At 35.7% G+C, this 27,781-nt stretch overlaps 1 protein-coding gene and 1 long non-coding RNA gene across 2 annotated transcripts in view; one reads left to right on the forward strand and one right to left on the reverse strand.

Moving 5' to 3' along the window:
- Positions 1–27,781, reverse strand: part of LOC132161174 (uncharacterized) — a 410,674-nt gene that overhangs the window by 348,568 nt on the left and 34,325 nt on the right. The window lies entirely within an intron of this gene.
- Positions 1,223–27,775, forward strand: dnajc6 (DnaJ (Hsp40) homolog, subfamily C, member 6). Its single transcript, XM_059571012.1, has 18 exons — positions 1,223–1,603; positions 6,667–6,817; positions 8,293–8,342; positions 8,719–8,867; positions 10,201–10,323; positions 10,485–10,618; positions 10,881–11,075; positions 12,208–12,316; positions 12,447–12,526; positions 12,700–12,893; positions 17,489–17,869; positions 19,308–19,457; positions 20,792–20,887; positions 22,188–22,328; positions 22,504–22,836; positions 23,373–23,521; positions 23,744–23,920; positions 25,285–27,775. Exons 1-18 carry the CDS (start codon positions 1,411–1,413, stop codon positions 25,384–25,386), a joined length of 2,907 nt encoding a protein of 968 aa, XP_059426995.1. The 5' UTR covers positions 1,223–1,410; the 3' UTR covers positions 25,387–27,775.

The following is a 27,781-nucleotide window of genomic DNA, read 5'->3' on the forward strand; positions in this document are numbered from 1 at the left end:
TTTTAAGTTTGTATTACAACTACAATTGTCCTCCAGCTGACCACAGGTAACTTTTACTGATTTATTTTAATAACAGTAAAAGTAAAAGAATGAATTGGAGTTAGCATTAAGTTGGTAATTAATGGCAGACAGCAACCAAAGCCTTTCTCTTGGTGACACTTCCTACATGCTGTGTTCTCAGTCTCACTCTTCTCAAAGGGTTGCCCGGACGTCAGCTCTCTTATGAGAAAGCATGTAGCCACAGTGGATGCCAAGCAAGGGGGCTGCATGAAGGGAAGCATCAAGTTGCTCAATTAGAGATAAATCATCCTACCAGAGAGGAAGTCTTGGATTGCCTGACTTCCACTGGCAAAGCAATAAACACTATATCAGGGTAACCTATAGACTAAAAGGCCATAAATAGCGTATTTTGTGTGCAACTGCTCAGTACAGAAAGCCTATGCAAAAACAACAACATTTATTTAGCACTGCAGTGCACAGAACTAAACAGCCATAAAAGTACACTTGGGGATTTCTACCTTTTACATGCTAAATGTGCATGCCTGTATTATCAAGTCTTAGTGTTTACAAATGACTTAAAATTGGCCAAAATAGTTATTTAAAAAAACAAAAACAAGAAAGGGGTGATTTATTAACAGTCTGCATGCATGTGTAGATTCAGTGCAGATTTGGGCTGTTTTAGAAATATTACAGAAAAAGGAATTCAATTTATATAAAGGTTTTTTAATTTAATTTGTATTATTATTTATTTATTTTTATTCATGACAGTTATGCACATTTCCCTCCTAAATATTAATTAATGTATTGAAATAGTTTTTTGTTAGTTTGTGTATAATTATATTATTCTAAATGATGCTTCATATTACTGTATTATAGTAATATTTAACAACTTTTATATTAATAAACTTCATACTATACAACTTTTACTGTAATACAATGATTTTTTTTTTCATATTAAAATAATGGTAACTGTAAATGTGCCTAATTGTTGAGAAAATAATGTAGCAACGCAAAATAAAAATCTTCCTTTTCGTGTAATTATTATCTATTTGCCTGTGTCATGATGGCCGTTGTAATAACGTTTGTTAATATGATCATTTAGGTAGGTTATATAGATTTATTACACATCTGTCTAATTGAAATAATGAGATACAGAGCAGGCACAGGATGTGGACAGAGGGTGCAGAGTGGGATGTTAACTGGCTGCACTGATTGGCTGCTGGCTCTGTGTGTGTGCAGCGTAGTAAATGCGGCGCTTGATGACACACCGCCCTCTTTTCTCCTGCAGCTAGCGGCCGTATGTAGCGGGACATTATTCCCTCTCTCCGAGCTGTCCCACAGAACATGTGCATTCCCCTAGTCTCTTGAAATCGTCGTTGTCGTACGTCTATGTGATTCCCAATTGTGCTCATGAGCCTGCTAGGTGGCTACAAGAAAAAGAGCAGTTACGATGGCTACGAATCTTTGCAGCTGGTCGATAGCAGTGGAGACTTCTGCACCGGGGGACGAAGCGGCGGCGGCGGCGGTTTGACGGCAGGGACCCTCGGCAGCGTTAAAACAGGCCCCGCGCGGCAGGACGACTACAGCACCATGGACAGCTCAGGTATGAAACCCGTGTCGATCGACCGGATGCCGCTCCTTCGTCTGACACGCATCAAACAAGCTGTTCTGTGTTTGTTTTTAAGGCATGCTGCTTTCCCTTAAGAATCCAAGGTGGTGGATTAAATATTAGTTGGTGATATCCGCCGGAAGCATGTGTGTTCGTGTGCTGTGTCATGACAATTGATCAAAGTCACAGAGCTGGCGTATCGGAAGAGCCACTAACTACTTTGATTGTTAGTTGATAGATGAGCTATTGGAATTCGAGTATTGTGAACCAGATATGTGACCCTGGACCAAAAAAAATTTTTTTTTTGAGATTTATACATAAGCCTCCCACTGATGCATGGTTTGTTAGGATGTTAGCAATGCATATTACTAATATATATATATAGTTTCTTGTTAGTTTGTGTATAATTATATTATTCTAAATGATGCTTCATATTACTGTATTATAGTAATATTTAACAACTTTTATATTAAATAACTTCATACTATACAACTTTTAGTGTAATATATATATATAATATAATATATATATATATATTTATATATATGTAATATATATATATATATATATTATATATATAATATATTATATATATAATATATATATATATATATATATATATATATATATATATATATATATATATATATATATATATATATTAAGCTTTGATATATTTACAGTAGGAAATTTACAAAATAACTTCATGGAACGTGGTCTTTACTTAATATCCTAATGATTTTTGGAATAAAAGAAAAATCGATCATTTTGACCCATACAATGTATAGTTGGCTATATTGCTACAGATATACCTGTTCTACTTATGACTGGTTTTGTGGTCCAGTGTCACATATGTGTATAAATGACATATGATATTGACTCATACATTGATGTGCTATGCAGGACCATCAAGGAATTGCTCAGCATTCTTTGGACGTGCATTTCGTTGGGTTTCTAGCGAGCTGTTTATGGAGTAGGATAGAAATGGCTAAATAAGGGTTTGATGTCTGTATTATACTGGTTGCTGCTGTTTTACTCCAGTGATCTGGGATGAAAGGTGGTCATCAGGACTGAGACACGAGGAAGAGCTAGTGTCAGGTGTTTTAGTCCCAGCTGATGTCTGCTTCAGTCTGGGGTTTTTGCATGTGTTTGTGAGAAAGAAAACTTAGCCTATATAGACTATTGGTTTTGTTAAATTTTACACTAAAAAATGAGAGCTGTGAAACCTATTAAAAAGTATTGTGTTTTGTTGGTCTAAATGTACTGTATTAGGTTGATTCAGCAAACTAAATATAACCAGTTCATTTAGATGTTTTTGAGCTATTAAAATGCACAAAAAAATAACACATTGCGATATTATTTTAAACTTATTTAAACATAATGACCATGTAATAATAACATACAGATGCTACAAGCCAAACAAATCATGCTAGATAATGATTAAATCATTAAAAATGATATCTATGCCTCATAATATGACTAATAACATGAATGAAGAACACATAACTTTGTAAATTAAATCTAAACAAATGCAATTGATTATAAGGCGATACACTGTAAAAACCCGCAACAAGAGCTATTTCTACCTGATATGACGCATAAAATAGTTTCATTGGTATTAATTAGTTAATGTATTTAGGTAGATTTACCAATATTGAATAATATTTTTGGCTTAAATACAGCCAGTTAATACCATTTTTATGTTACCATTTTTCTCTAGTCTTTCCAAGATGAAATCCATTTCAGCAATGTTTCACCATAAAGTATTTTACAATTATGCTAAACTTGTCTTTAAAAACAAAACAATGGTGTAGTTAACCAACAGCTTCTTCTGTCTTTATTCAACGTTCTGACACAGTGGACTATAACAGTAGGTTTACATCATGAGGCAGGTCCAGCTTTGTGTTGTGGGATTTGTTTTGAGAAATTCAATGCAGTGGCCATGTTTTCAGCATGCAGTCTAGTCACAGTGAATTTAGAGTGTGAATCTAATATTCACTGTTTTTAGAGAAAATACTATGCTTATTACGCGCTTATTCAAACTTCTGTTCATTTAGTTCCATAATTATTCCCTTTGAATTTCGTGAGAGAATTTTGAATGTTTTAAATTGCTGCTTGAAAGGACAGTAGCTTTGTTTGAGCCTGTAGGTGATCTATAATTGAAAAGCCAGTCGGGTCTTGTAACAAGACACAGAAGCACACAATTACACACACAAACAGACACAGGGGGCTGCACGTCAAAGAGCCTCTCTGTGACTCAATGCTGCTGAATTAAAAGGACAAAAGAAAGGAGGATTGTGGTAGCGATAGCGAATAAAAGAAGAAATGTGTTAGGAACCAATTCTTTTATGTTACAAATGCACTGATCTGATCTTTGTGCTCAGGGCGGCCCCCACTCTCTGACACACACATACAAGCGCTCTTGGGCTCTTTGTGCGATTAAAGGGACATTGGTAGGAGTTCAGAGACTCTGGGCTCTGTGAGAGGGGTAGCCTTGGACTTTGAAGTCGACTGCACTCCTGCATATTTGCTCACTCAGAATAGAGCTCCTCTGTACCTTCATGGCAAGTCTGACAGGAAGCCCACACTCTGGCTGGGCCCACTGTTAAAGCAGTGCCAGGCCATTCGGTTCTTCTAGATACAACAATTTGAAGGCAGAAAAGTGCTGACAGGGTCTCTTTTTTGGAAGTTCTTCTCTGTTTACTGGTTTAATTGAGGAAAAAATTGTATCATCAATAAATTATTTTTACCTATTATAATCTGCATATGATTACCTTTCCCCAGTTTGCCTTCATGTTTGGTTACGCTTAAATGCAGCACAGGAGAGCAGTAAAGACCTAAATATAGATTTTTCTATCCATTTTCTGTTTATCGTTAACATAGACATCAGTGTTGAGAACCAAACAGCAGCAGCGTAAAGATTTTCTAAGCACATCAGTGTAATGGTATACGAGTAATGGTATTAGTGGACTCTTTCCACTGGTTGTATCATTACAGCAGTAGGTGACGGTCTTTATGAGTGATTATATGAATCATTCTTTCAGTTAATTAGTTCAAAATCACTGATTTATTCAATAACAAAGCAAGCAAGTGACTCATCTAAGGGTGCTCCGATCAGGATTTTTAGAGCTGATCTCTTTGAAGCCTTCTTTTTTTTTTTGTAGTTGTTTTTTTTTTTTTGACATTTTTCAAAAATATACAATTATCTCACCTAAATGTTTGATCATGCAGTTTTGTTTTTGCAATGGGGCAATTTTTTGCACAATGTAGTGTAGCTTACATACAACACAGTCCTGATTTCTAGATTATGTGAGGCGTCCTTATGCCCAAAGTATACATCGGCCATCCACATTCCACTACGGTCCACGCAGTGTCCTAAAACCTATACCCAAAACCAAATACCTAATACAATTTTTATTGCAGAAAATAAGCTCTGTGACCAATAGAAGTTTATAATTCCTTCTTACATATTTTGTTTATCATACTAATCTTTACACCTGAACAACTGAACTTTTATAAATTTTGAAGCCTAAAATTTGCCATAAGAAGCTAAACTTAAGCTTCCGACAACAAAATTTTTTATTAAAAAAATTTCCTTGAAATTTGCATTAGAGTAATTGGCAAGAATGTAATTATGAACACACATTTACTATGTTTACATGCAACAAAATCTGTTATTAATCAGATTGATGGCTCAGTCAGACTGAAAACATTCATGTAAACACCTTAATCGATCCGAGTGAGCTCGATCAGAATTCAATTTCGATTGGATCAGAAGGATGGTGTACACCTTTTGTAATCTGATCAAGATGACATGTAAACACTTGATTGGATTAAAAATCAAAACGTACTGTCAATCAAACTGGGAAGAAATGGTGTAATGATGCATGGCAAGTGGAACAAGCTGTTCTTGTAGAATTAATTGTCCTAAATGACTATCATGTTATTCTAAAATTCTCCTTTCACTCATCGTCTGTGAACTGAAGCAGAACAACATCCCATCAGTCCTCACTTTATACCCTCATCCACAGATGGCTTGTTTTGGCCATGGGAATGCTCGTCATTCTGTTTCTGGGATATGGCTTACAGAAATGCATAATTTCTGCAGTACTCTGTATGTAGTTACTGCATACACCCTGAACCCCAGTGAACATTTGACTTCACTGATGCTTGTGTTTAAACTTGTGTATGAAATCTGCAGCTGAGTGGGAGGTGGCTGAGTCAGATTTTTTGAATATGGGCGTGGTTTAATGTGCTAGACTGACACACGCTCATAAACATGCAAGGTGTTCAATGTTTTCTCCATTTCCTCATATCTATTTTATTGGCTCTTATTCTTACACACAGCTTCGTACCATCATCTAATGCACATTTGACATCTGTACATACAGTAGCATTTGTTATTGACTAGCCTATTTAAAGTATGAGGATGCTTTCGTTAAACTTGTTTAGATTAAAAGAGCAAGTTGTGGACAAGCTTTGAGTATATAGTAACTGAATTTACAAGGAAAACTAAACCTTCAGATAAACACAAAAAGCACATGCTTTGACCTTGAGTTTGCTCTGTGATCAGCATCAGACACCTGTGTTAAAAATGTTTGATATTAATGTTGCAATATTTAGTCTGCATGCTATTCATTGTATAAGCATTTGTGCATGTATGTGCAATGTGTGGTCTTGACTAGTGTTAAGCTGAGTTTACACTTGACCATTTCCACAAAAATATTAAAAAGCAACTGTTTTTAACGTTGATAATAATAAGAAATGTTTATCGAGCACCAACTAAGTATATCAGAATGATTTCTGAAGGATCATGTGACATTGAAGAACATTGAAGACATTGAGTATTTTTATTGTATTTTTTATCAAATAAATGGTGACTTGGAGAGAATAAGAGACTACCAACCCCAGACTTTTGTAATTTCAGATATATTTTTTTTTTTTTTTTGTGGTTTTTGGATATTCCAGTCTATCACTAGTCATGACATGCAAGATGTGTGTTTGTGGTGTCCAGTCTGCATGTGTGTTGTAAGATATGAAATTCTGATCATTTGAAGGTGCTCCGTCTCCAGACATGGATGGAAACATTGGAGGTGGACTTCTGGATATGGTTAAAGGAGGTGCTGGAAAGTTCTTCAGCAACATCAAGGACAACCTGAAAGACACCATCAAAGACACCTCAACCAAGGTTTTGAACCAAGTGGCCACGTAAGCCCTCATAGCTTAATCACGGTTTTGTGTACATTAAATGTCACACATGGAGCTCATTGCCCTAATGTAGAAAACAGCCTGTTAAAAATAGCAAATAATGTTGCTCAGTATAAAAATAACAGAAGTCTGTGAAAATTGTTCCTGGTGACCTAGTTTTGTGTAATGATTGTTACTATTAATAAAACAGGACTCCTCAATGTAATGACTCTTTTTAGGTGTGTGTGTGTGTGTAGTGTAGGGCATTAATGGCCTTTAAATCATTTCTGCAAGAAGTAAATGTTCTATTAGATAGCCAAAAAATCAAATCAGAAGAGATTTTTTATGAAATATAAAAAAGATTAAAGAAAAATGACTAGAGAAACAAATAAATTGATTATTTGAATATTTCTTAATAGATCACCGTGTTAGAAGTTAAAAACCACATGGGGAGTAAAAATGGCAACATCCACTCAAACCAAAGTAGTGATAGTGAACTTATTAAAACTAAAAAATGTATTGTTATGTATTGTGATAGAAATGAAATAAATATGATTTCCACTTATTAAATTTTGTTTTAATTAAAACATGCTTGGGACATGCATACAGCATTATAACCCTGCTAAATTAAACTATTTAAATTATTTACATGAAGCATGATGAAATGAACTCTCTTTCCAAATCTGTGTGCCTTTCTCATACACACACTAATACACTGATTAAACTGATTCATTGATTAATGATTAAACAAGCTGCTATTTTCCACCCCTATATAAAAGGTGAATTACATCCATACTCACAAACAGACCACTGCACAAACACATACACTGTAAACTAGTAGTGTATTTCTTTCACCTCTTGCACAGAGGCTTAGAATAGCTTGTTTACATGAACTCAGAGCAGATTACACAGGTAAGTTGGGTGCTGTGTAATGCTGTTGAGTATGTCTACAATTACTGTTCAACTCATGACTTAAAACACTTCCATCCTAAAGTTTGGGGGCAGGTTTTAAAAGAAGTATTGAAAAAGTAAATAACAGTTTCAATTTTAATACATTATAAAATGTACTTGTGCTTCTTAATATTTTTGTGGAAACCATGATTAATTTTTTTCAGAATTCTTAGATGAGCAGAAAGTTCCTAAGAACAGCATTTATTTGAAAAAGAAATATTTGTAACATAATAAATGTCTTTAGTGTCACTTTTGAACAATTTATTGTGTCCTTTGCTAAATAAAATATATTTAACTTTGAACTTTTGAATAATAGTTACAGTTGTATAGGTATAAGATACAATTAAATGCATTTTAATTAAACTTTTTAAGTAATATGGGTTGTAACTTTACCATAATGATAAACTAGAGTAGAGTAAACTAGAGTAAACTACATTTTAAGGAATATCAAAATAATTGAATGAAACATTACACCTTCAAAATGGATATGAATATATGTTGTGCTGTCAAATCTGAGTTTATATGTGCACTTATGTGTAATTTAGGTATACAAAAGGAGAGTTGGACATTGCATACATCACCTCACGTATTATTGGTGAGTAATGAATAATTCTGTGGTAGCGAATGATAGCCATGTTTCTATACCACTGTATTTGCATTTTTTCCATGCTTTTCACAAATGGATAGATTTATTTGTATCACATAATGTGTAGACGTGTATCCTCATGTACTCTTTCTATTTGAACAGTTGGAAATGGTCAGCCAGTTTGAACTTATCTAATGTATCTTCTTATTTCTTACCCCGCTCACCCTGTTATTCCAGTTTAAATGCATTTCATTAAAGATATCATGATAATTATGATGTTATCATCATAATTGCTGTTTGTGTTTCATCTGTTTGTATTGGCCAAACTAGACCTACTGGAAAGAAGTATTATAACTGTTTCCTAATTGTCCTTTCATTCTGTCAGTGATGTCATATCCTGCTGAGGCGGTGGAGATGGGCTACAGGAACCATACCGAGGATATCCGTTCCTTTCTGGACTCACGGCATGCCGACCATTACACAGTTTTCAACCTGTCACAGAGGAACTATCGGGGGGCCAAGTTCTCCAACAGAGTGAGCACAATCACCTGCATTTCCTGACTTACATACTTTCATTTTCACATTGTCACTTTGCAAATCAAAATGCAAGTGGGTTCAGTAGTAATAGCTTGTGTTCATTCACGTTAAAGTGCTTAAAAGGATTTCAGTCTCGTCTTTGTTGCCTAAACGTCATGAGTTCTTATTCAAATTTGTACAAAATGATGGTATATGTGGTCATGGGGAAAATTTCATATATAACTAAATTGCAACATGCAAAGACTGAAAATCACTTTACATTTGTTAAACGTCCCATCTGGAAAAATGTCTTTAGGACTTTGTCAGAGAAAGTTTCTTCATAATTGCTTGCTAAACTACAAACAACAATTAGGGCTTTTACCCTAAAAGTGTATAGTTTTTAAAATGCAGAGATCCTCATCTGCATATAATTTCCATATGCATATTTCCATCAAAATATGTGAAAATACACCACATTTTGCGGAAAACAGGATATATGTAAATGAGTATAAGAATATATCTTTTCCACATCCCATTCCATCACAGACTGATTTTATTTGATCGGAAAATATTTTCATTAAAGCTCAGAACACGATTTACAGCAGAATTCCAAGTGGAAGCATAATGGGCCAAGATATCTTTGTCATCAAAAACACGATCCTTCTGTAAAATGTCATGGGAAATGTAAAAAGGGGAACAAAGGGGACAAATTTTATCGCTTAAATTGTGATCCCTTTTAAATCAGTCATATAAAATGTTTATACATCAGTTCCCAGATGTCTCATTAAAAAAAAATGGAATCCAAATGATAAGTCTGTTTTTCACCCACAGAATTGATTGATGTTATTTTTAAAGTAAATCTTGGCCGCTTTAATAATAAGTTGCTAAGCGATACTAAGTATGGGTATGGGTTGAAAAGGAACACATTTCTAGCCTTATTGAGGGAGCTCTGCTGTACAGAAAGCTTTGGAAAACACTGGTGTCGTATGGGATACTTGTTCTATGTTGTTCATTTCTTTCCAAATATGATACTGGTGGCTGTGATGACTCCTCTTTCCTTCTTTCTTTAAAATATTAACTTCATGACTCAATTATTTCCAGCAATTTCATGGCTTATTTGCTGCTGTACTTATAAAGGACATCATAGTTCGTTTTGGGATCCCATGATTATATTCTCATTTCAATGACAAAAGTGGTGCTACGTTGATATATTATTTGCATTGATGGTTTGGCTTAAATATAATATATTTGATACATGGTGACTTTCCAAGTTTCATTCTTACTCCTTTAATTCTTTATCTTCTATTCCTTCCTCTCAGTGAGAGTAATTCTCTTTCTCATTCGTCTGTAGGTTTCTGAATGCAACTGGCCTTCCAGACAGGCCCCGAGTCTTCACAACCTATTTGCTGTGTGTAAGAATATGTACAACTGGCTCAAGCAAAACCCCAAGAATGTGTGTGTGATCACCTGTTCGGTAAGATCTCTTGATGTTCGTGTCTGTTCTTGGTTGTGGTTACTCAGCATCACACAAACATGACTGTAAAACCAGATTCATTGTTTACATTCGAGTCAGGAGTTGAGAACCTCTGATACAGTTTAGTAAGTCTGTGTCCGAACACTTGTCTGCTCTTTCAGGATGGCAGAGCTCCTTCAGGCGTTCTGGTCTGTGCCATGTTCTGTTTCTGCCACCTTTTCGCCAACCCGGTGCCAGCCATGCAGCTTCTCAGCGCCAAGAGGCCTGGATCTGGCCTGTGGCCCTCCCATAAGAGGTATAACCAATCAGATCGCAGCTCTGAAGAGTCTAGCTTTGATTAAAAACTACTGAATGGTATAAATACTCAATGATAATAGTACAGTAAATTATGAACTAATACAACTGCTCACAAGTTTGGCATATGGTACCTTTGTCTTTGAAATGTCCATTCTCAGCTGTAAACAGAAGGAATGAAACGTTATTCATTGAAACGTTCCACACTATGCATTTTCCCCCTTTCACTGACAGTCTTGTCTTATGTGTGTTTATTTATTTAGGTACATAGGTTATGTATGCAGTTTAGTCTCAGAGAAGCCAACCATACCACACTCCAAACCACTAGTCATTAAATCCGTCACTATGAGTCCTGTTCCTTGCTTCAACAAACAGCGCAATGGCTGTCGGCCATTTTGTGACGTACTTATCGGCGAGACCAAGATATTTTCTACAGCTCAGGAGTACGAGAAAATGAGGTAAGCATGTATATATACAGACGCTCTACTAATGGTTCATTTAAACCATGTTATCTGCGTAACTGAAATTATATTTAATGGAAGGTTATGTAGTATCCTATCAAATATGGCTCTTTGTCAGTTTTCACAAACTTGTTCATTTCAAATGTGGTATGGAAAAAGAGACACGGTTTAGCAAAATTCAGAATTTCTTAATTCAGAAAAACAGTAATGAGTGTGAATTTAAACCGAATTGGCCGTACCTCACAAGAAGTTGAAATTGAGTGGAATCGGCTGAATTAAAAAGACAGAATTCATTAAACTGAAATGCCAAGATATTCAACATAGATGCACAACAAAACATAGCAAAACAAACTAAACATAATAACATTAAATAAGCTTTCCATTTGCATATGTGTTCTTTCACTATATGGCCTATGAAAGTTAATTTAATAAATATAAGGTATTTCAAAGATAAGTTATTAATGTCATCTTATGTTTCTTGAAAAACCCCATATGTGACCCTGGACCACAAAACCAAGTCTTAAGTGTCAGTTTTTCAAAATTGAGATTCAGACATAATTCGAAAGCTGAATAAATAAGCTTTCCATTGATGTATGGTTTGTTAGGATCGGACAATATTTGGCTGAGATATGACTATTTAAATATCGGGAATCTGAGAAAGAAAGAAAAAAATCTAGATACTGAGAAAATCACCTTTGAAGTTGTCCAAATGAAGTTCTTAGCAATACATATTACTAATCAAACATTAAGTTTTGATAAATTTACAGTAGGAAATGTACAATGTACTTTACTTAACATCCTAATGATTTTTGGCATAAAAGAAAAAGCAATAATTTTGACCCATACAATGTATTTTTGGCTATTGTTACAAATATACCCCAGCGACTTAAGACTGGTTTTGTGCTTCAGGGTCACATATGTTGTTTGTATGATGAACACATTTATAAATAATTCATACTGAAAAGTGGAATGTATTATTAAAAAATACACTAACGCGAAATATTACACTACCATTAATTTTTTTATTATAAGACATTTCTGAATTGCCTACCAGATATTTTATGTAGCGCTTAAAATATAATGCATTTTGTGTAATGGTGAAGTATATCTTCATGTTTGTTGCTCTCAGGGAATACAGGATTCAAGAGGGCAAAGTGGTGTTTCCTGTGAGTGTGAGTGCCCAAGGAGACGTGGTGATTTCAGTCTATCACATGCGTTCCCATGCACTGCAGGCCAAGGTATTAGACTAATGATGAAATATCACCCCTTTTGAATTTAAATCTGTAGCAGAGAAGAAAACTATCAGAGCTTGTAGTCTTTTTGTTCTTGCTAGTTGTTAGTGACAAAAAGAATCTGTTATGTTTGCAGGTAACCAACACCCAGATATTCCAGATTCAATTCCATACTGGTTTCATCGCCCCTGGCACCACAGTCTTAAAGTTTATGAAGTAAGTGTTTCTTTTCACTTCTTTTGTAATCATCACATTGTAATCTAGCTTTCAAACTGATGCCAAATCATGTTCCAAATAATGATAGACAAAATGTCGAGTCAAAAATTGTGGACGTTATTGAATTATTTGCAGCTCAGAACTGAAGTCTGTGTTTGTGTGTGTTTAACCAGGACAGAGCTGGATGCCTGTGATTCTCCAGAGAAATACCCACAGCTGTTTCATGTGCTGTTAGACATTGAGGTTGAAAATACAGAGAAACAGAAAGATCTCACGCCACCGTGGGAGCAGTTCCCCTACAAAGACCTGAGCCCCAACGTGCTTTTCTCCTGTCATCAGGAACACCAGGATGCACTTGCTATTGCAGGTAATTCTTTATATTACGATGCTTAATAATGCTATACAACACAAAAAAGCCAAACATATGGTTTTGGTTCTTTCTTTAAAAAAAAACCTTTTGATGAGAGCTTTAGAAATATGACTGAGAGATATTTATTCACAATAAATTCAGGATTATTTTACTTACAATATAAAGTTAAAGCAACATTGTGAATATAACAATGATTTTAATATAATTTTCAGATGTCATACTTAGTGTTATCAAAAGACCCGGTACTTCGGTACCAAGTTGGTACTAAAAAAATTAAAATGTGATGGTACCAGGTTTCTTTAAGTACCGGTGGTACCGAGTACCCGGTCAACCTGGTTCTTGACGCATACAGTGCTATGATTTCCACAAAGCAGAAAACTCGGACGGAATCTCAAAATCCAGTCATGAAAATGAAACGTACATTTTAATATGGACAGTCACGGAATGTGTCAAAGTCAACATAAATTAATCAAATCAAATCTCCATTTGGACCAGTATCTGTAAATGTTAAGCTGCAAAAGTTGGTTTAAATATGAATCCTGCATGTTCTGTGTGTCTCTGTGTGAATGAATGAATGGCAGAGACGTGCAGGTTTGTTTACTACATAGACTGTATACATAAACTACATCACCAGATCTGTCACTTCACAAGCATTTTACTGTTTCATTTGAGTAAAACCAGTGTCAAAATAAAAGTAGCCCGTCAAAAAAAGTTCATTTTTACATAAATGCACTGTGCTAGAAATATTACTATTATTTAGTAGAATGTATGTGATACTGCTACTACTGTTGAAAAAATTTATAAAACTTTATTTTTTAAAGACATAAATCACACAATATTTCTTCCATGTTTTAATTTAAATAGCAAATCCCCTTTATTTACCAAATACATTTCATTAATTAAACAAATTAAATTTGGGTGAAACCTGTTTACTGTTTTTCATAATTATGTAGAAAAAAATTAAACACAATTGTAAATAAGTATAAAGAATGGCATTGGTTTTATTTTTAGTGATAAAAAGTGTGTTTTTTTTATTAGCATATTTTTGTGTTTTGCTTTGGTACCGAAATTAGTACCGAGAACCGTGGATTTTCAATGGTATCGGCACCGAATACTGAAATTTTGGTACCGTGACAACACTAGTCATACTTATATGCTCAAGAAACATATCCTAATATCTGAAAACAGATATGCAGTGTAATTTTTTTATTTTTTTTTTGTAAACTATGACAAATTCTTTGCAAGAGTCTTTGATGAACAGAAAGTTCAAAAGAACAGCAGTTCAGCATTTGTTTTTGCAAGTATCCCTATTATGGGCTATGAAAGGGTCAGATTTTGGTTTCGGGAGTCCCCAACAACAGGTTGATATGCATGCAAAGTCAAAAGAACACTTTCATTGTCTTATAAAATGCATTTATTTTTACCTTACTTGCTCAACGACTCCCAAACAATTCGCTCAACGATTCATTTTTCCAAACCCCTCCTTTGCGTGATGCTAATCTGCAGTGACTTCAACATGAAACAGCTTGGGATTCATTTTAAAAATGACTTGTTCATTCAATGATTCAGAGACTCTTTCTTTTGAGAGACAATAACTTTATACACAGTGCACTTTCAGATTTAAAGCTTTGCTGGATGTTGGATTCACTTAGAGCTGTTACATACTGCATGAACAGTAATTTTCAAAAATCCATAATGGGGCACTTCAAAAAACTAAATCGGCAGAGGGTGACGAAATGACCGTGTGGAGTTAAGTCACCATTAAAGGGGTCCTATTATGCTCTTGTACAAACTCTTAACTTTGTTTTGGGGGTGTACTAGAAAAACACATTATTTTTCACATATTTTACATTATTACAAGTCTGGCATGAACAGCTTGAATAGATCCTGTATCAAATGAAGGCCCGCCGTCTGAAATACGAAATGTGCTGTGATTGGTTAGCTGGGCCAGTGTGTGTTGTGATTGGCAGCATTCGGCACCTGGTTGGGAAATGTCATGCCCCTTACCATAACCAAAATAAATTAATTTGAGCGCAATTTAAACCTGGATTATTGGAACCACTTTAAGTTTGTCTGTCTTGGGAAAGCTAGCACATCGAGATAACACTCACTGCTTTCTCTAGTGCAGCTCAACCAGGTCTCATCCCATTCGTCAATATTTGTGATATCACAAATCCCAGAAAATATGTCGTTCGTCATAGTTTTTAAAAAGCGATTTCTGTTAAATAAAATATCTCTTTTTGAAGTGGACTTTGAGCTTTGTAACTTTGCAGATCTTTTTTTTATGCTCAAACAGCAACATTACAGACTAACTAAAATTGAAAAAGTGAAAAAGCATAATAGGACCACTTTAAGAGCTCAGTGAACCTTTAAACAAGTCAACTAGTCAGGCACTCGCTGGCATTCTGTTAAGTGTTTGTGCCCCATTAAACTAAACACCATCTGTTTAATGTACTTTATTCTCTGCTGAAAAGATGAAATGGAGTGCATGGACTTGGAAGGTAAGATGTAGTGTAGGAGGCTTGTGAAAGTCAACAGAAAATAGTTGATTAATAGATTTGTAGTTGACTTTAGACAACTATTTGATGAGTAGTTAAAGGGTTAGTTCAAAGGGTTAGGCTCGGTGTTCATCTTCAGTTCTCTCTTCACAGCAGTTCAGTCAGTGTACTGTTTGAGTAAATGAATTACTCCGGGATATTGGTTTGTTTTAACTCAGAGGGAGTGTCAGCCACATTAAACAAGTTAACAGCTTAAGTCATTTGTGGATTAATGCGTATTGGAGACTAGGGCTGTGACGGTTGCCATGACAACCGTGTCACCGCGGTGGTCTACTGCCACCCGCGGTAGTGCACGTGACGTCACAAGCATAATACAAAGTTTTGTATATAAGTGTAATAACTGTAATAGTTGCAAATTCTAAGTCTATGGTAATTAACAAATTACCTCAAACACAGCGTTTCCTTTAGATTGGAAGATTTGAGCGCAGGAAAATACAGCAAATTAGTTTAGTGTTGGGCGATGGATCTTGTTGGGAAAGCAAATACCACATCACCGATCTGGAGTCATCTGCATTCATGTCACCCATCAGCGTTTGCACAAGTTCTCGTGATCGCAAACGCTGGCTGGTCAGGTTTGGTGAGGCTTTCTCCAAACTGGCCAAATACAAACGAGACAGCGATAAATAAAAGATGGTAACAAGAAATATGCCAACGGATTCCTATTTCAAAGAGAGCGCGTGCAGATGAGGAGTTAGCTACTGAGCTTGCTTGGTGGCGGAAAAGTTAACCGGACGCAACACAACCGCGTTGCGACAGGTTTAGTCTGTCTAGTGTTTATACAGGACATTTGAACTCCGTGTCAGTACCTCACAGACCGGACGGGGGATTTATCATGTCGTGTTGTGCTGCATCCAGTTTAGCATTACTGATTATAATGAGTATTTTGTCGCACTACGTCGCTCGCGTCCGTTAGACAGGGTGTATTTAACTTTCTTATTTAGGCTACTTTCTTGTAGCCTAAATAAGCAGTATTTCTTTGATATTTATTTTAGTGTTTTGCAGGCGGCGTTCACTGACAGAAGTGCTCAAATAAACACGAACTGACGAGTTAAATAGGATGTGTTAGATGAGTGATTTCTAGACGTGCATACATATAAATATATCCTGTATATAATATATATAAAATATATTACATGCATGCACAGTTTAAGTCAGCTTTAATCACCCTTTTTTGGTAATTCCATGAATTAACTGACCACGACACTGCTTGCATATTAGTTTATTTCGCAGTGAATGGCCATCCCTGCCCCTACGTTAAACTGGAAAAAAATGATCGCCTTCGTTAACGAGCAAATTTTGACACTAATGTTATATATTTATTTATTTATTCTTATTTAGGGGTTTTTTTCAAACACCGTGCCACCGGCGGTTGTTGGTCCATGACTACCGTGGTGTTAAAAATCTGCCACCGTCACAGCCCTATTGGAGACGCAAATCGTTTAAAACGATTCAGTTCGGTTTGGTGAACTGGTTCAAAAAATCAAGTTACATCGAATGATTCGTTCGCGAACCGGATATGACAAACTGCTTTGTTTTGAACTCTCTCACACAACAGACACGGAAGAGAAGACAATGCTGAATAAAGTCGTAGTTTTTGCTATTTTTGGACCAAAATGTATTTTCGATGCTTCAAAAAATTCTAACTGACCTTCTGATGTCACATGGACTACTTTGATGATGTTTTTCTTACCTTTCTGGACATGGACAGTATACCGTACACACAGCTTCAATGGAGGGACTGAGAGCTCTCTGACTAAATCTAAAATATCTTAAACTGTGTTCCAAAGATAAACGGAGGTCTTACGGGTTTGGAACGACATGAGGATGAGTTATTAATAACATAATTATGATTTTTTTGATGAACTAACCCTTTAAAAACTAGATTTTAGTGAGAATAATTTGGGATGTACAGTATTATGTTTCTCTCTTAGAGCTGTTGATTGTCTTCTGAAACATGGAAAATAGCACAGAAACAGTATGGACTAATTTGATGTTCTTCTTTAGATCTAACCATTTCTCCGGTCTGTCCCTTAGATCCTGCCCAGGGACATGGGAGTTGTGGAGGCAGAGTGGGCCCAAATGAGGAGAGCGAACCGTCAGATGATGAAATGCTCTCCCTTTCTAGTCAGCAGAGCAACACGAGCAATGAGAAATCAAAAGCAGCTAAGAAACCAGAGCCCCAGCCTGAAGCGGCCCCTCCTCCAGCAGCTGAGGAAGTAGATCTGCTGGGTCTGGGTGGTGATGCCACTACGCTTCCTCCATCCTCCCCACAACCTCCGACCACAGACCTGCTGGGGGACCTGTTTGGAGCTCCTCCCACACCACAGCCGGCCAGTGGCCCCGCCTCTGCTCAGTCCACCCCGCGGAGATCTGCAACTTCCTCCTCACCCTGTCCATCACCTCGATCTGGAGACAGTAAATATGTTTTGTTTTTTTAAACAAAGACAGACAGTTGAAGTGAATTAGCGTAGATGTTTGTCAGGAGTCAGTGAAGTGAAACAGCATCTTGGTATAGTGAGCAATTTGAATGACTGAATTATTCATTTGAATGGGATTCATTCAACATCAAGACACAAAGTTGAGTGTTTAATTTACTGAGCAGCAATTTGTTTTAAAATTGCTGTATCGGGGTATATTGCTTTTATAAAATTGCTGTTACAGCAATATAATAAAAAGTAGTGCTGTCAATCGATTAATCGCATCCAAAATAAAAGTTTTTGTTTATATATGTGTGTGTACTGTGTGTTTTTACACATTCATGTATATATTTATAAAAAATATGCTATATGTTAAATATATTTATATATAATAAAATATAAATATATGCATGTAAATATTGTATAAATATGTTCTGTATGTGTGTGTGTATTTATATATACATAATAAATATACACAGTACACATAATTATATTATGTAAACAAAAAGGTTTTTTTGGATGCGATTAATTGCGATGAATTGTTTGACAGCACTAAATAAAAATAAAATCGAATAAAAACATTCAAATGCAATTAAAAGTAACATTATTATTATGATATTTTTATTCATATTATTATTTTACCACACACATTAGTATTTGTTTACTAGTATTTTTATTATTACATTGCTATTAATAATAATAAATGACAATTAATTAATCATAAGCCGTTTTTTCCAAAGGCCATTCACAAATTTAGATTCAGTACAATTTGTTAAGAGAAATTTAGGAAAAAGTTTCAATTTAATGTTAGTAATGTTAGGAAAGAAATATTTAAAAATATATATTTAAAAAAAATGCTGAACATCAAAGAGTGCATTAGAAGACTTAAGACTTGAATAATGGCTGCTGAAAAATTCATCTTGGCATGCACAAAAAAAAACCACTTTGAAATAAATTAAAACAGAAAACAGTTGTTTTAAATTGTAATAATATTTCACAATATTAGTTTTTACTGCATTTTTGACCAAATAAATACAGCCTTAACATGAGAGACTATTAAATCTTACCAACTGCAAACTTTTGAATGGTAGTGTGTGTGTGTGTGTGTGTGTGTGTGTGTGTGTGTGTGTGTGTGTGTGTGTGTGTGTGTGTGTTGGCTGTTTTGGCTGTTTATTGTACTTTGTGCAACATACTGTGCATGGCCATATTCTACATCCCTAATTCTTATCAATACCTACCCAACACCTGAACTGAAACTTAATAAGCAGCAAATTAGGAGTTTATTGAAGCAAACGTCATAGATAATGGTCTGTTAATAACAAGAACTGGACTTTAAAATAAAGGGTGACCAATACAATCAGATGAGAGTCAGAACTATCTGTCCTATAAAAGTGAATTTTAGCAAAAGAAAGTGAATCCTCTCTTTAATTCTTCAGCTTTTGACCCCTTTGGGTCTGGACCCGCTCCCGCCCCTAAGCCGCAGGACTTCATGGGAGCTTTCCTGGGTCCAGGTAATATGGGGCAGCCAGACCCCTTCCTGCATGCTGCACGATCTCCATCTCCTACAATGCAGAACATGGGCATGGGTAAGGCATGTGCCTCTGCCTCTCAATACTGTCAGTGTGTGGGCAACATCACCATAACAACCAGCAAAGCTCTTTTGTGTCAAATCCTCCAGAATATGATCTGCAAAATAGCCTGGCAAATTTATCTCTGCAAAACAGCTCTGTAGTAAACGTCGTATTTAAAGTGCTGATGTTTTGGAGAAAGTGGTATTGTTATTGGGCCTTGAGTTCGATTCTTTAAGTACAATGTGTGTGGACCATAGCAGCATGTGCTCTGTGAAGGACAGCTGATACCCTGTATTATGTATCTGGGAACATGTGAGGCAGATTAACATCAATATGGAATAAAGCAGCACAATTTTCCACTGTTTCCAAATATAAATTGTATAAAGTTGTTAGGGTCTGTTTGTTGGATGTAGTGTTAGTGGTAGTTTGCATGCCTATGGAAACAGCATGTGAATTTTTAAGTCGCACCAGTGCCATATCATGCTTTTAAAACATTTATTTTTGATTTATTTTTTTTGCCTGAAAATTGAGAGGTTTTAATATATAGGATTGGAAACAACACTTCTGCTTTTTATTTTTCAAGCATGCGACAGAGCTGGAAAGAAGCACTGCATGATGCCAAATACTGCAGATGGCTGCATTCTGTTACTCAGAGCCTTGAGAGAATGAAAGAAATATGAGAGAAATCCTATCCCCTTTCCCCATTGTCTAACAAAAATGTAGCAAATCATCAAAATATCTTGTTTTAATTTTGTTCATTCAAAAGAGCTTTATTAACCAGTAAGCCCTATGCTAAGCTAGCAGGCTAATCTGTTTAAAAGCTTGAAAACACAACGAAAGTAAAATGTATCATTTTTGTTTTTGCTATAGCATTATATTTATTTTTGAGTTAAATACCATAAGGCAATTTTCAATCATTAAATTCAGGCACCAATTAGAGTACGCATAAATATCATAGCAAATTTAATGTCTTTTTTATTGTATTATATTAGATGTTTTACGAGTGACAGATTTTCACTGCATTTCACATCATGTTACAGTCACTGATGAAAGTTAAATCGTGCCATCAACCAATCAGGGCTGTTACGATGTCATTATTTAAAAGAAAATGCAGCCTTAGTGAGCATAAGTGTCTTCAAAAACCTTTCCAACCAAAACTTTTAAATGATAATGTATATTATTGTAATTTTTTCCCTAAGAAATCTAAGAAACTAAGTCTGTCATTTTCCTGTGGTTATTATATGGCATGATACCAATCACATTTGTATTAACTGTCTAATTTTCAGTATTATAATATGTAAATAAAGGACAAATTAGGAGAGTTTCAAGATAAGTATGTTCCCTCATAGGTCGCAGTTCACCTGTGCCCCCCACTACTCCCACTGTCAACATCCAGCAGCAGAGCTCTACAGGAGCCTGGGAATGGAACAAATCTGCACCTGCAGGCAAGTGCTGTTAGAAACACAAGATGTGTCACAGGGACTCCTGGTGGCCTCCTCTGATATTACACCTAACAACAAACTGACCTGCCATCTGGACTGGTGTGATGAGCTCATATAACTCATGAATGTTAATGTCTTCTGAAACATTACATGGCTGACTATTTGGATACATTTTATAGTTATACTTAATAGCTTTTTACAGGGCTCAACAGTAATGTCAAATATGTACTGTATTCTCAAATATATTCAGTATTTTCACTGGCCCCAACAAATGAACTCTAAATTTCACACACACACACACACACACACACACACACACACACACACACACACACACACACATACGTAATGGTTTTTATACTGTACAAACTGTATATTCTATGGCCCTACACCAACCCTACACCTAACCCTAACCCTCACAGGAAACTTTGTGCATTTTTACTTTCTCAAAAAACTCATTCTGTATGATTTTTAAGCGTTTTGAAAAATGGGGACATGGGTTATGTCGTCATAAGTCACCCTCTCCTTGTAATACCTGTGTCATACCCATGTCATTATACAGAGTTGTGTCCTGATATGTCACAAAAACAAGCCCACACACACACCAAACAATATTTTCTATCCCCTAACCCTAAATCTACCCCTTATAGAAAACCCGTTTGCATTATTACACTTTCAGATAAATTTGGTCATTTTGAGTTATTCATTTTTTAATTTTTCATGTTTTTTCCTATGTCAAAAAATTCAGGTTTTACTATCCTTGTGGGGACATTTGGTCCCCACAATGTAGGATAAACAAGAATACACACACAACCTTATATTTATGATAAAATAAAATAAATGAAATAAAATCTATTTATATTTATAAATTAAAAATAAATCTAATATATTTTTTTTAATCAAATTATTACAAAATACAACAAATATTTATTATTATACATTTACATACATAAAAATGTTATGTAGAGTATTATTATTACTATTTTATTATACAAGAAACTTTAAAACATCTACAAATTCATAAACACATTTTCTAGATAAGGACATTACTGATTTGTTTGTCTTTTTTTTTTTTGACCTTTTCTTGCTGACGCTATCAAGACATTGTCACAAATCATTCTTGCAGTTTTGACTAAACCTCATTTATGTTAGTCAGTTTACATTAACTGGCTGTTTTAAATGTTGACAGAAGCAGAATTCACAACCAAATGTTTGGAAAACCAGATAGTTTAAAATATCTTGATTTAAATGTAAATTTCTCCCCTCAAGGTACTAAATTATAAATCCTGATTTGTCTTACCAGGTGCAGGTTTTGGGATGGGAAGTAAGTCTGCCAGCACTAGCCCAACCAGCTCAGTTCATGGTACTCCCACCCACCAGGCCAAAGCCAACACTTTGGACCCGTTTGCTGATCTGGGTAACCTAGGAGCCGGTCTGGGAGGAGGTAAATGGAAAAGGAACTTATTTAGCCTTATTTTAAAGTTTAGCCAAATATTAAAATTTTACTCCCAAATGTAAAAAAAAAAAAAAAAAAAAAATTCACATTCATTTTTGAGTGGACTCTCCCTTTAATAAGTTCATCATGAAATCACCGTTAACCTCTTGGTGTTCATTCCAAGCTGGTTCGGGATTCTCCAGCAAGCCCACCACACCTACTGGTACCGGAGGAGCGTTTCCACCCATGGGCTCCCCTCAGCGTCCTGCTCCCTCTCCCCAGCACACTGCCTCTGGAGGCTGGCATCCCAGCACAGGTTTCCCCTCATGGCAGCCTGGAGGTGGGCCTCAGTGGCAGCCGCAGACCCAGGGTGCACAGCACCAGACCCCACCTAAAGCACCAGGACCCTCTATGCCTCACACTTCACCACAGAACAGACCCAACTACAGTGTCAGCTTCTCCAGCATGAGTGGAGCTTCGCCAGGAGCCACTGGGGCAAAAGCACAGCCTAACATGGGTGAGTCACTGGACACTGTCTTACGAGGTTGTGCTTATGCGCATGTGTTCATTGTAAAATTATAATATTTTTAGGGATGTTCTGTTATTATATGATAAGCCTATATGTATGCATGTTGTGATGCCTAAATTGACTTGTAGCTTATAAAACAGTTGATTTTAGTGCTGTATATATACACACACACACACAACATTAATTAAAATCAATTGTTTTAAAGGCTACAAGTCAATTTAGGCAACATAACATGCATATATAATATGAAAGATCAATATTATTTTTAGACTTGCCAAAGATTACATTTAAAAGTGATATTGAAATAGTCTGCTAAATGAATAAATGTAAATGTAAATCAACTGAAAATACAATTAAATTAATTGGACTTGCTAATGAATAGTATTTTAATAGTGATATTAGATTTAAAACTTCTAAATTAAATTAATTTAACATACAACAAAAAAAAAAACATTACTACAACAACAAAGAATATTATGAATAGCAACTCGGAAACATTAATAATTTTTTCCTTTTTCTTTCAGGAAGCAGACCAAAGGTTTTGGACACCAACTTTGATGACCTACTCTCAGCCCAGGGTTTTGCTGGCACTAAGGAGAAGAAGGGGCCAAAAACCATAGCAGAAATGAGAAAAGAGGAGATGGCAAAAGGAATGGACCCAGAGAAACTCAAGGTGAAAAATAAAACCCAAACATAATCTGATATTTATATTACATGGCTTATTGGAATATTTGATTCTCATGGTCAGTCACTTTGTTTTATTAACTTGTTTGCTGTTTATTTTGTGATAATGACTAGCTGACAAACTGTCCCTTACATGATCCTTTTTTTAAAGACTTTTTTCAAGTGTGAATCACATCGTGATGTTTTAATTTAATGTCCTTATTTGTGGCAGATCCTGGACTGGATTGAGGGGAAGGAGAGGAACATCAGAGCGTTGCTGTCCACCATGCACACGGTGCTTTGGGAGGGAGAAACACGCTGGAAACCTGTAGGCATGGCTGACCTGGTCACACCAGAGCAGGTGAAGAAGGTCTACCGCAAAGCTGTGCTGGTAGTGCATCCTGACAAGGTGAGAGACATATTTGTTCAGTTTACATTAAAGTACTTAAAGTGCCCTATTATGCCATTTCGAATACTCCCTTGCAATATGCAGTGTGTAATGTAGCTGTATATGAATGTAAACAATCTGCAGTTGTAAAGACAAAATTGCACAATAAATAGCTATCGTCTCAGAAAAGAAAGAATTGACTGAAACAAGACATCAGGACTTCAAATCCCACTTCCCTTGCAAATGTATCATGGGGTAACACATTTGCATAATGCCCGCTTATGTTATAAGTTGGCCGGCCACAAACAACTTGACCCACCCTCAAACAATGTATCTTCTTTGTGTGGTAAACATCATGTCGGGGAGTTAAACACAGGATTAAAAAAACAAAACAACCTGTAAGTATGATAAGTAATAGATGTTTATATTTTTATTGAGCGTTCAAAATTCATAACTATGGAAATGGCCGTATCGTTTCCAACATGCGCTGTATGTGGTAGACCAATCACAACAGACTGGGCCATCTGACCAATCAGAGCAGAGCAGGCTCACTGAAAGGAGGATTTTAGAGAGACAGAATCTTAGAACTGCTTCAGATGAATCGTTTGAGAATCATTTGAAAGTGAGATGATATTAAATGCATATTTTGAGAAATTTAAAGAGCTTTTTGCCCTTGCATGCATGACTCCCAAAACAATATTAAGAACCTTAAAAATGGCATAATAGGGGCACTTTAAAGCGAAACAATACAATTATAATTTTGCACAGTTGCAAAATACACTACTGTTCAAAAGTCTGGGATCTGTAAGATTTTTACAAATGTTTTTGAAAAAGTCTCCTATGTTCACCAATGCTGCATTTATTTGAGCAAAAATAGGGTGAAACAGTAATATTTGTGAAATATTCTTACAATTTAAAATAACTGTTTTATATTTATTAAATATCTTTAGAATATTTGTATATTTGAATATGTATTTTATATAATTATATAAAAAAAAATGGTTTATTAATTTGATGGCAAATTTGAAATGTCCACAGCCATTCCTCCAGTCTTTAGTGCTCCTCAGAAATCCTTCTTAGATACTGATTTTGTGCTCAAGGACCATTTCTGATAATTATTAAAGTTGTCGTAATATTTTTAAGATACTATGAAGAATGATTTTATATTACAAGTCATAATCAACAGCATTTATCTATAAAATTCTTTATTTGCACAATAATAAAGTCTTTACTGTCACTTTTGATCAATTTAATGCATCCTTGCTGAATAAAGCATCAATTCATTTCATAAAAACCGTATTGTCCCTAAAAAAATTATAGAACCCATCTAGTTAAGGCATTTTAAAGACAAAATGCATCAGTTTTCTCTCTCTTCCCCTTTGCAGGCTACTGGACAGCCCTACGAACAATATGCCAAGATGATTTTTATTGAACTAAATGATGCCTGGTCAGAATTTGAAAGCCAAGGACAGAAAGCACTGTACTAAGACTTACTGTAAATGTTCTCCTACAGTCAGCAGTTCCTGCCCCGATTAGACACCCTGCAGCCCACCAGTCTTTGAAACGCTCCTTTGTTAATCTCTCCCACTTCCAGGACCCTGCTTCATAGAGACGTCAGAGCTAACATCTACAGTATAGTTGTGTATCTCTCCCATCATGCCCTAAAGCCAACATAACTGCTGTATGAGAAAAGTAGTATTCAGCTTTGTTTTAAAAACTCTTATTTGTGTCTTTCCCAGGACTCACTTACATAACAAAGATCAGACTTTGTCGTTAAACAGCTGTGAAATATTTCTGTGAACATTATCAGTCAACCAGACCATCATAGAATGCCTGGTAGAATTTATTCAGGAGCTCTCGGGTGAGTTTTGATTTCTTAGAGGTTTAGTGCTGAAGAAGAACATCTTTAACAAATGACAAAATATGTCTAGACGTTTCAGAATTCTGCTTTAGCTTGCAAAACTTTATTAAATAACTTTTAATAGGGTTTTGCATGCTACAGCAGTATTTGGGAATCGAGACCTTATCTATTTCACCCATTGTATTGTCTGTATCTTACGCACCTGCTCACAATCACTCATATGTGAGAGGGGTATTTATTTATTTGTTGGCTTTGCAAGACAATAATGAAATGAGTGAAAATAAAAGTGGTATAGTAAGCTACGACTTGTTTTTAGTTCAGTCAGGGGCCGGAGTTTTAGAAAGATAGACACAAATGAAAGAACACTCCAACAAAACAAAACAAAACAAAATAAATTATTGTATCATGTAACATGTAACTTCTTTCAGAAGATAAACAACACAGTACTGTGGGGCAGAAGCACAATAAGTATCAGAGAAGAAGAGACTGTACAGGAAATAGGAGGATTTCTTAAACTTGATCTGTGAAATGCAGTAGATTTAACTAGCAGTTTATTCTTATGTTGTTTTCTACTAAATACTCTGTATGTATATATGTTGCACTATAATAACATACTGTTTACAACATAAAAAGTCAAAGGAAATTGTTTATTCATGTAATTATTCCATTAAAAAAAAGAAAGGTTTTGCAGAACTCTGACATGGGCTTGTTTCGAGGTGAAAGTTAAGGTTGTCTTAACAAACACAGTTAATGTTAACCTGAAGTCTTTAGCTGGTTAATATTGCCCTAAAGATCTAGTCACTCTTTCGTAATAGATATCACACCGAACGCGTTTTCTACTACGCAAGACACGGCCAGTGCAATGGGGAAAAAACGCAAGATCTTGAGACGCCTCTTTAAAAAGCTTAACTTATTTTAACCTGAGTGCCGCATTTTTTAAATGCTGTCATACACAAAACGCAAGATGTGTTTGCAACTGTCAAACACGTCCATAGCATGCGTTTACATAGAAAAACTATTTTAAAAAAGTAGTGCACTGGAAGGGAAAAAGCATTCTGGGTGAAGACTCCTTTAGTACTTTTTTGAAGTATACTACTTAATCAGGACTACTTGAAATTGATTAAAGTTTTGCCTAACATACGATTCTAACGCGTTCATGCTTGCTACTGAAAAACAAAGCCTTTTGATTGAGGAATGTGATCGATGGGTAGTGTTCAAATCCTGTTGTTTCATTACCTTAGGTGTCTTTTAAACCGACTGAACATATCATTCGGAATGGACCATTAATATTTTGACATATGAAATCACCATTACGCAATCTAAGTGGGTACACAGCTCTTTTAGCATGTATCGGTATCCTCATAATGTACTGCATGTTTGACTGTAAGTGGCACGCGGTCCAAAAGAAGTTTCTAGAGTGTACAGCCACTGATCTGCCCTTTCTCTTCTCAGTATATTTGCACTTGAATGGCATTAAATAAATCCAGAACACACTTGTGTCGTAACTTGCAGTACATCTTGTTCATGCTTTGCCTTCCTCTTTTCGCAACCATGCGGTGATAAACTGAAGCTTTAACTGTATCAAAGCAGCCTTCTCTACTAACTTTTACGTTTTGCCGGTTTCTTCTCTTTGACACAATGCGACGCTAAAAACTTTAACGCTAACCATGGACAAAGGCAAACAGATTAGCGAGACCTGCTTAAAAGAAATGAGCCCTGTATCCAGGATGGAACTTTTCCACCTTCCCCCTTTCGTGGACTGAGCCGTTTATCTTCAATCTTAGGATATCATAATATGTTCGGAAGCTAACCTATACAGTAGTGAATGTGTGGTGTTCAATAATGCTGTTCTCTGTAAGGAAATGGTAAGGTTTGGATACAGCTCTGTGTTTGTTTGCTGTATCAGTATTATTGTGACATGAATTTGTTTTCTGTGTCTTTTTTTTCTGTTTCTGTTCTCCATATGGAGCTGTACATATGATAATGTGCATTGTACAAATAAATGGGAAACATGATGTTAG

The sequence above is a fragment of the Carassius carassius genome, chromosome 17, assembly GCF_963082965.1.
Source record: "Carassius carassius chromosome 17, fCarCar2.1, whole genome shotgun sequence".
NCBI lineage: Eukaryota > Metazoa > Chordata > Actinopteri > Cypriniformes > Cyprinidae > Carassius > Carassius carassius.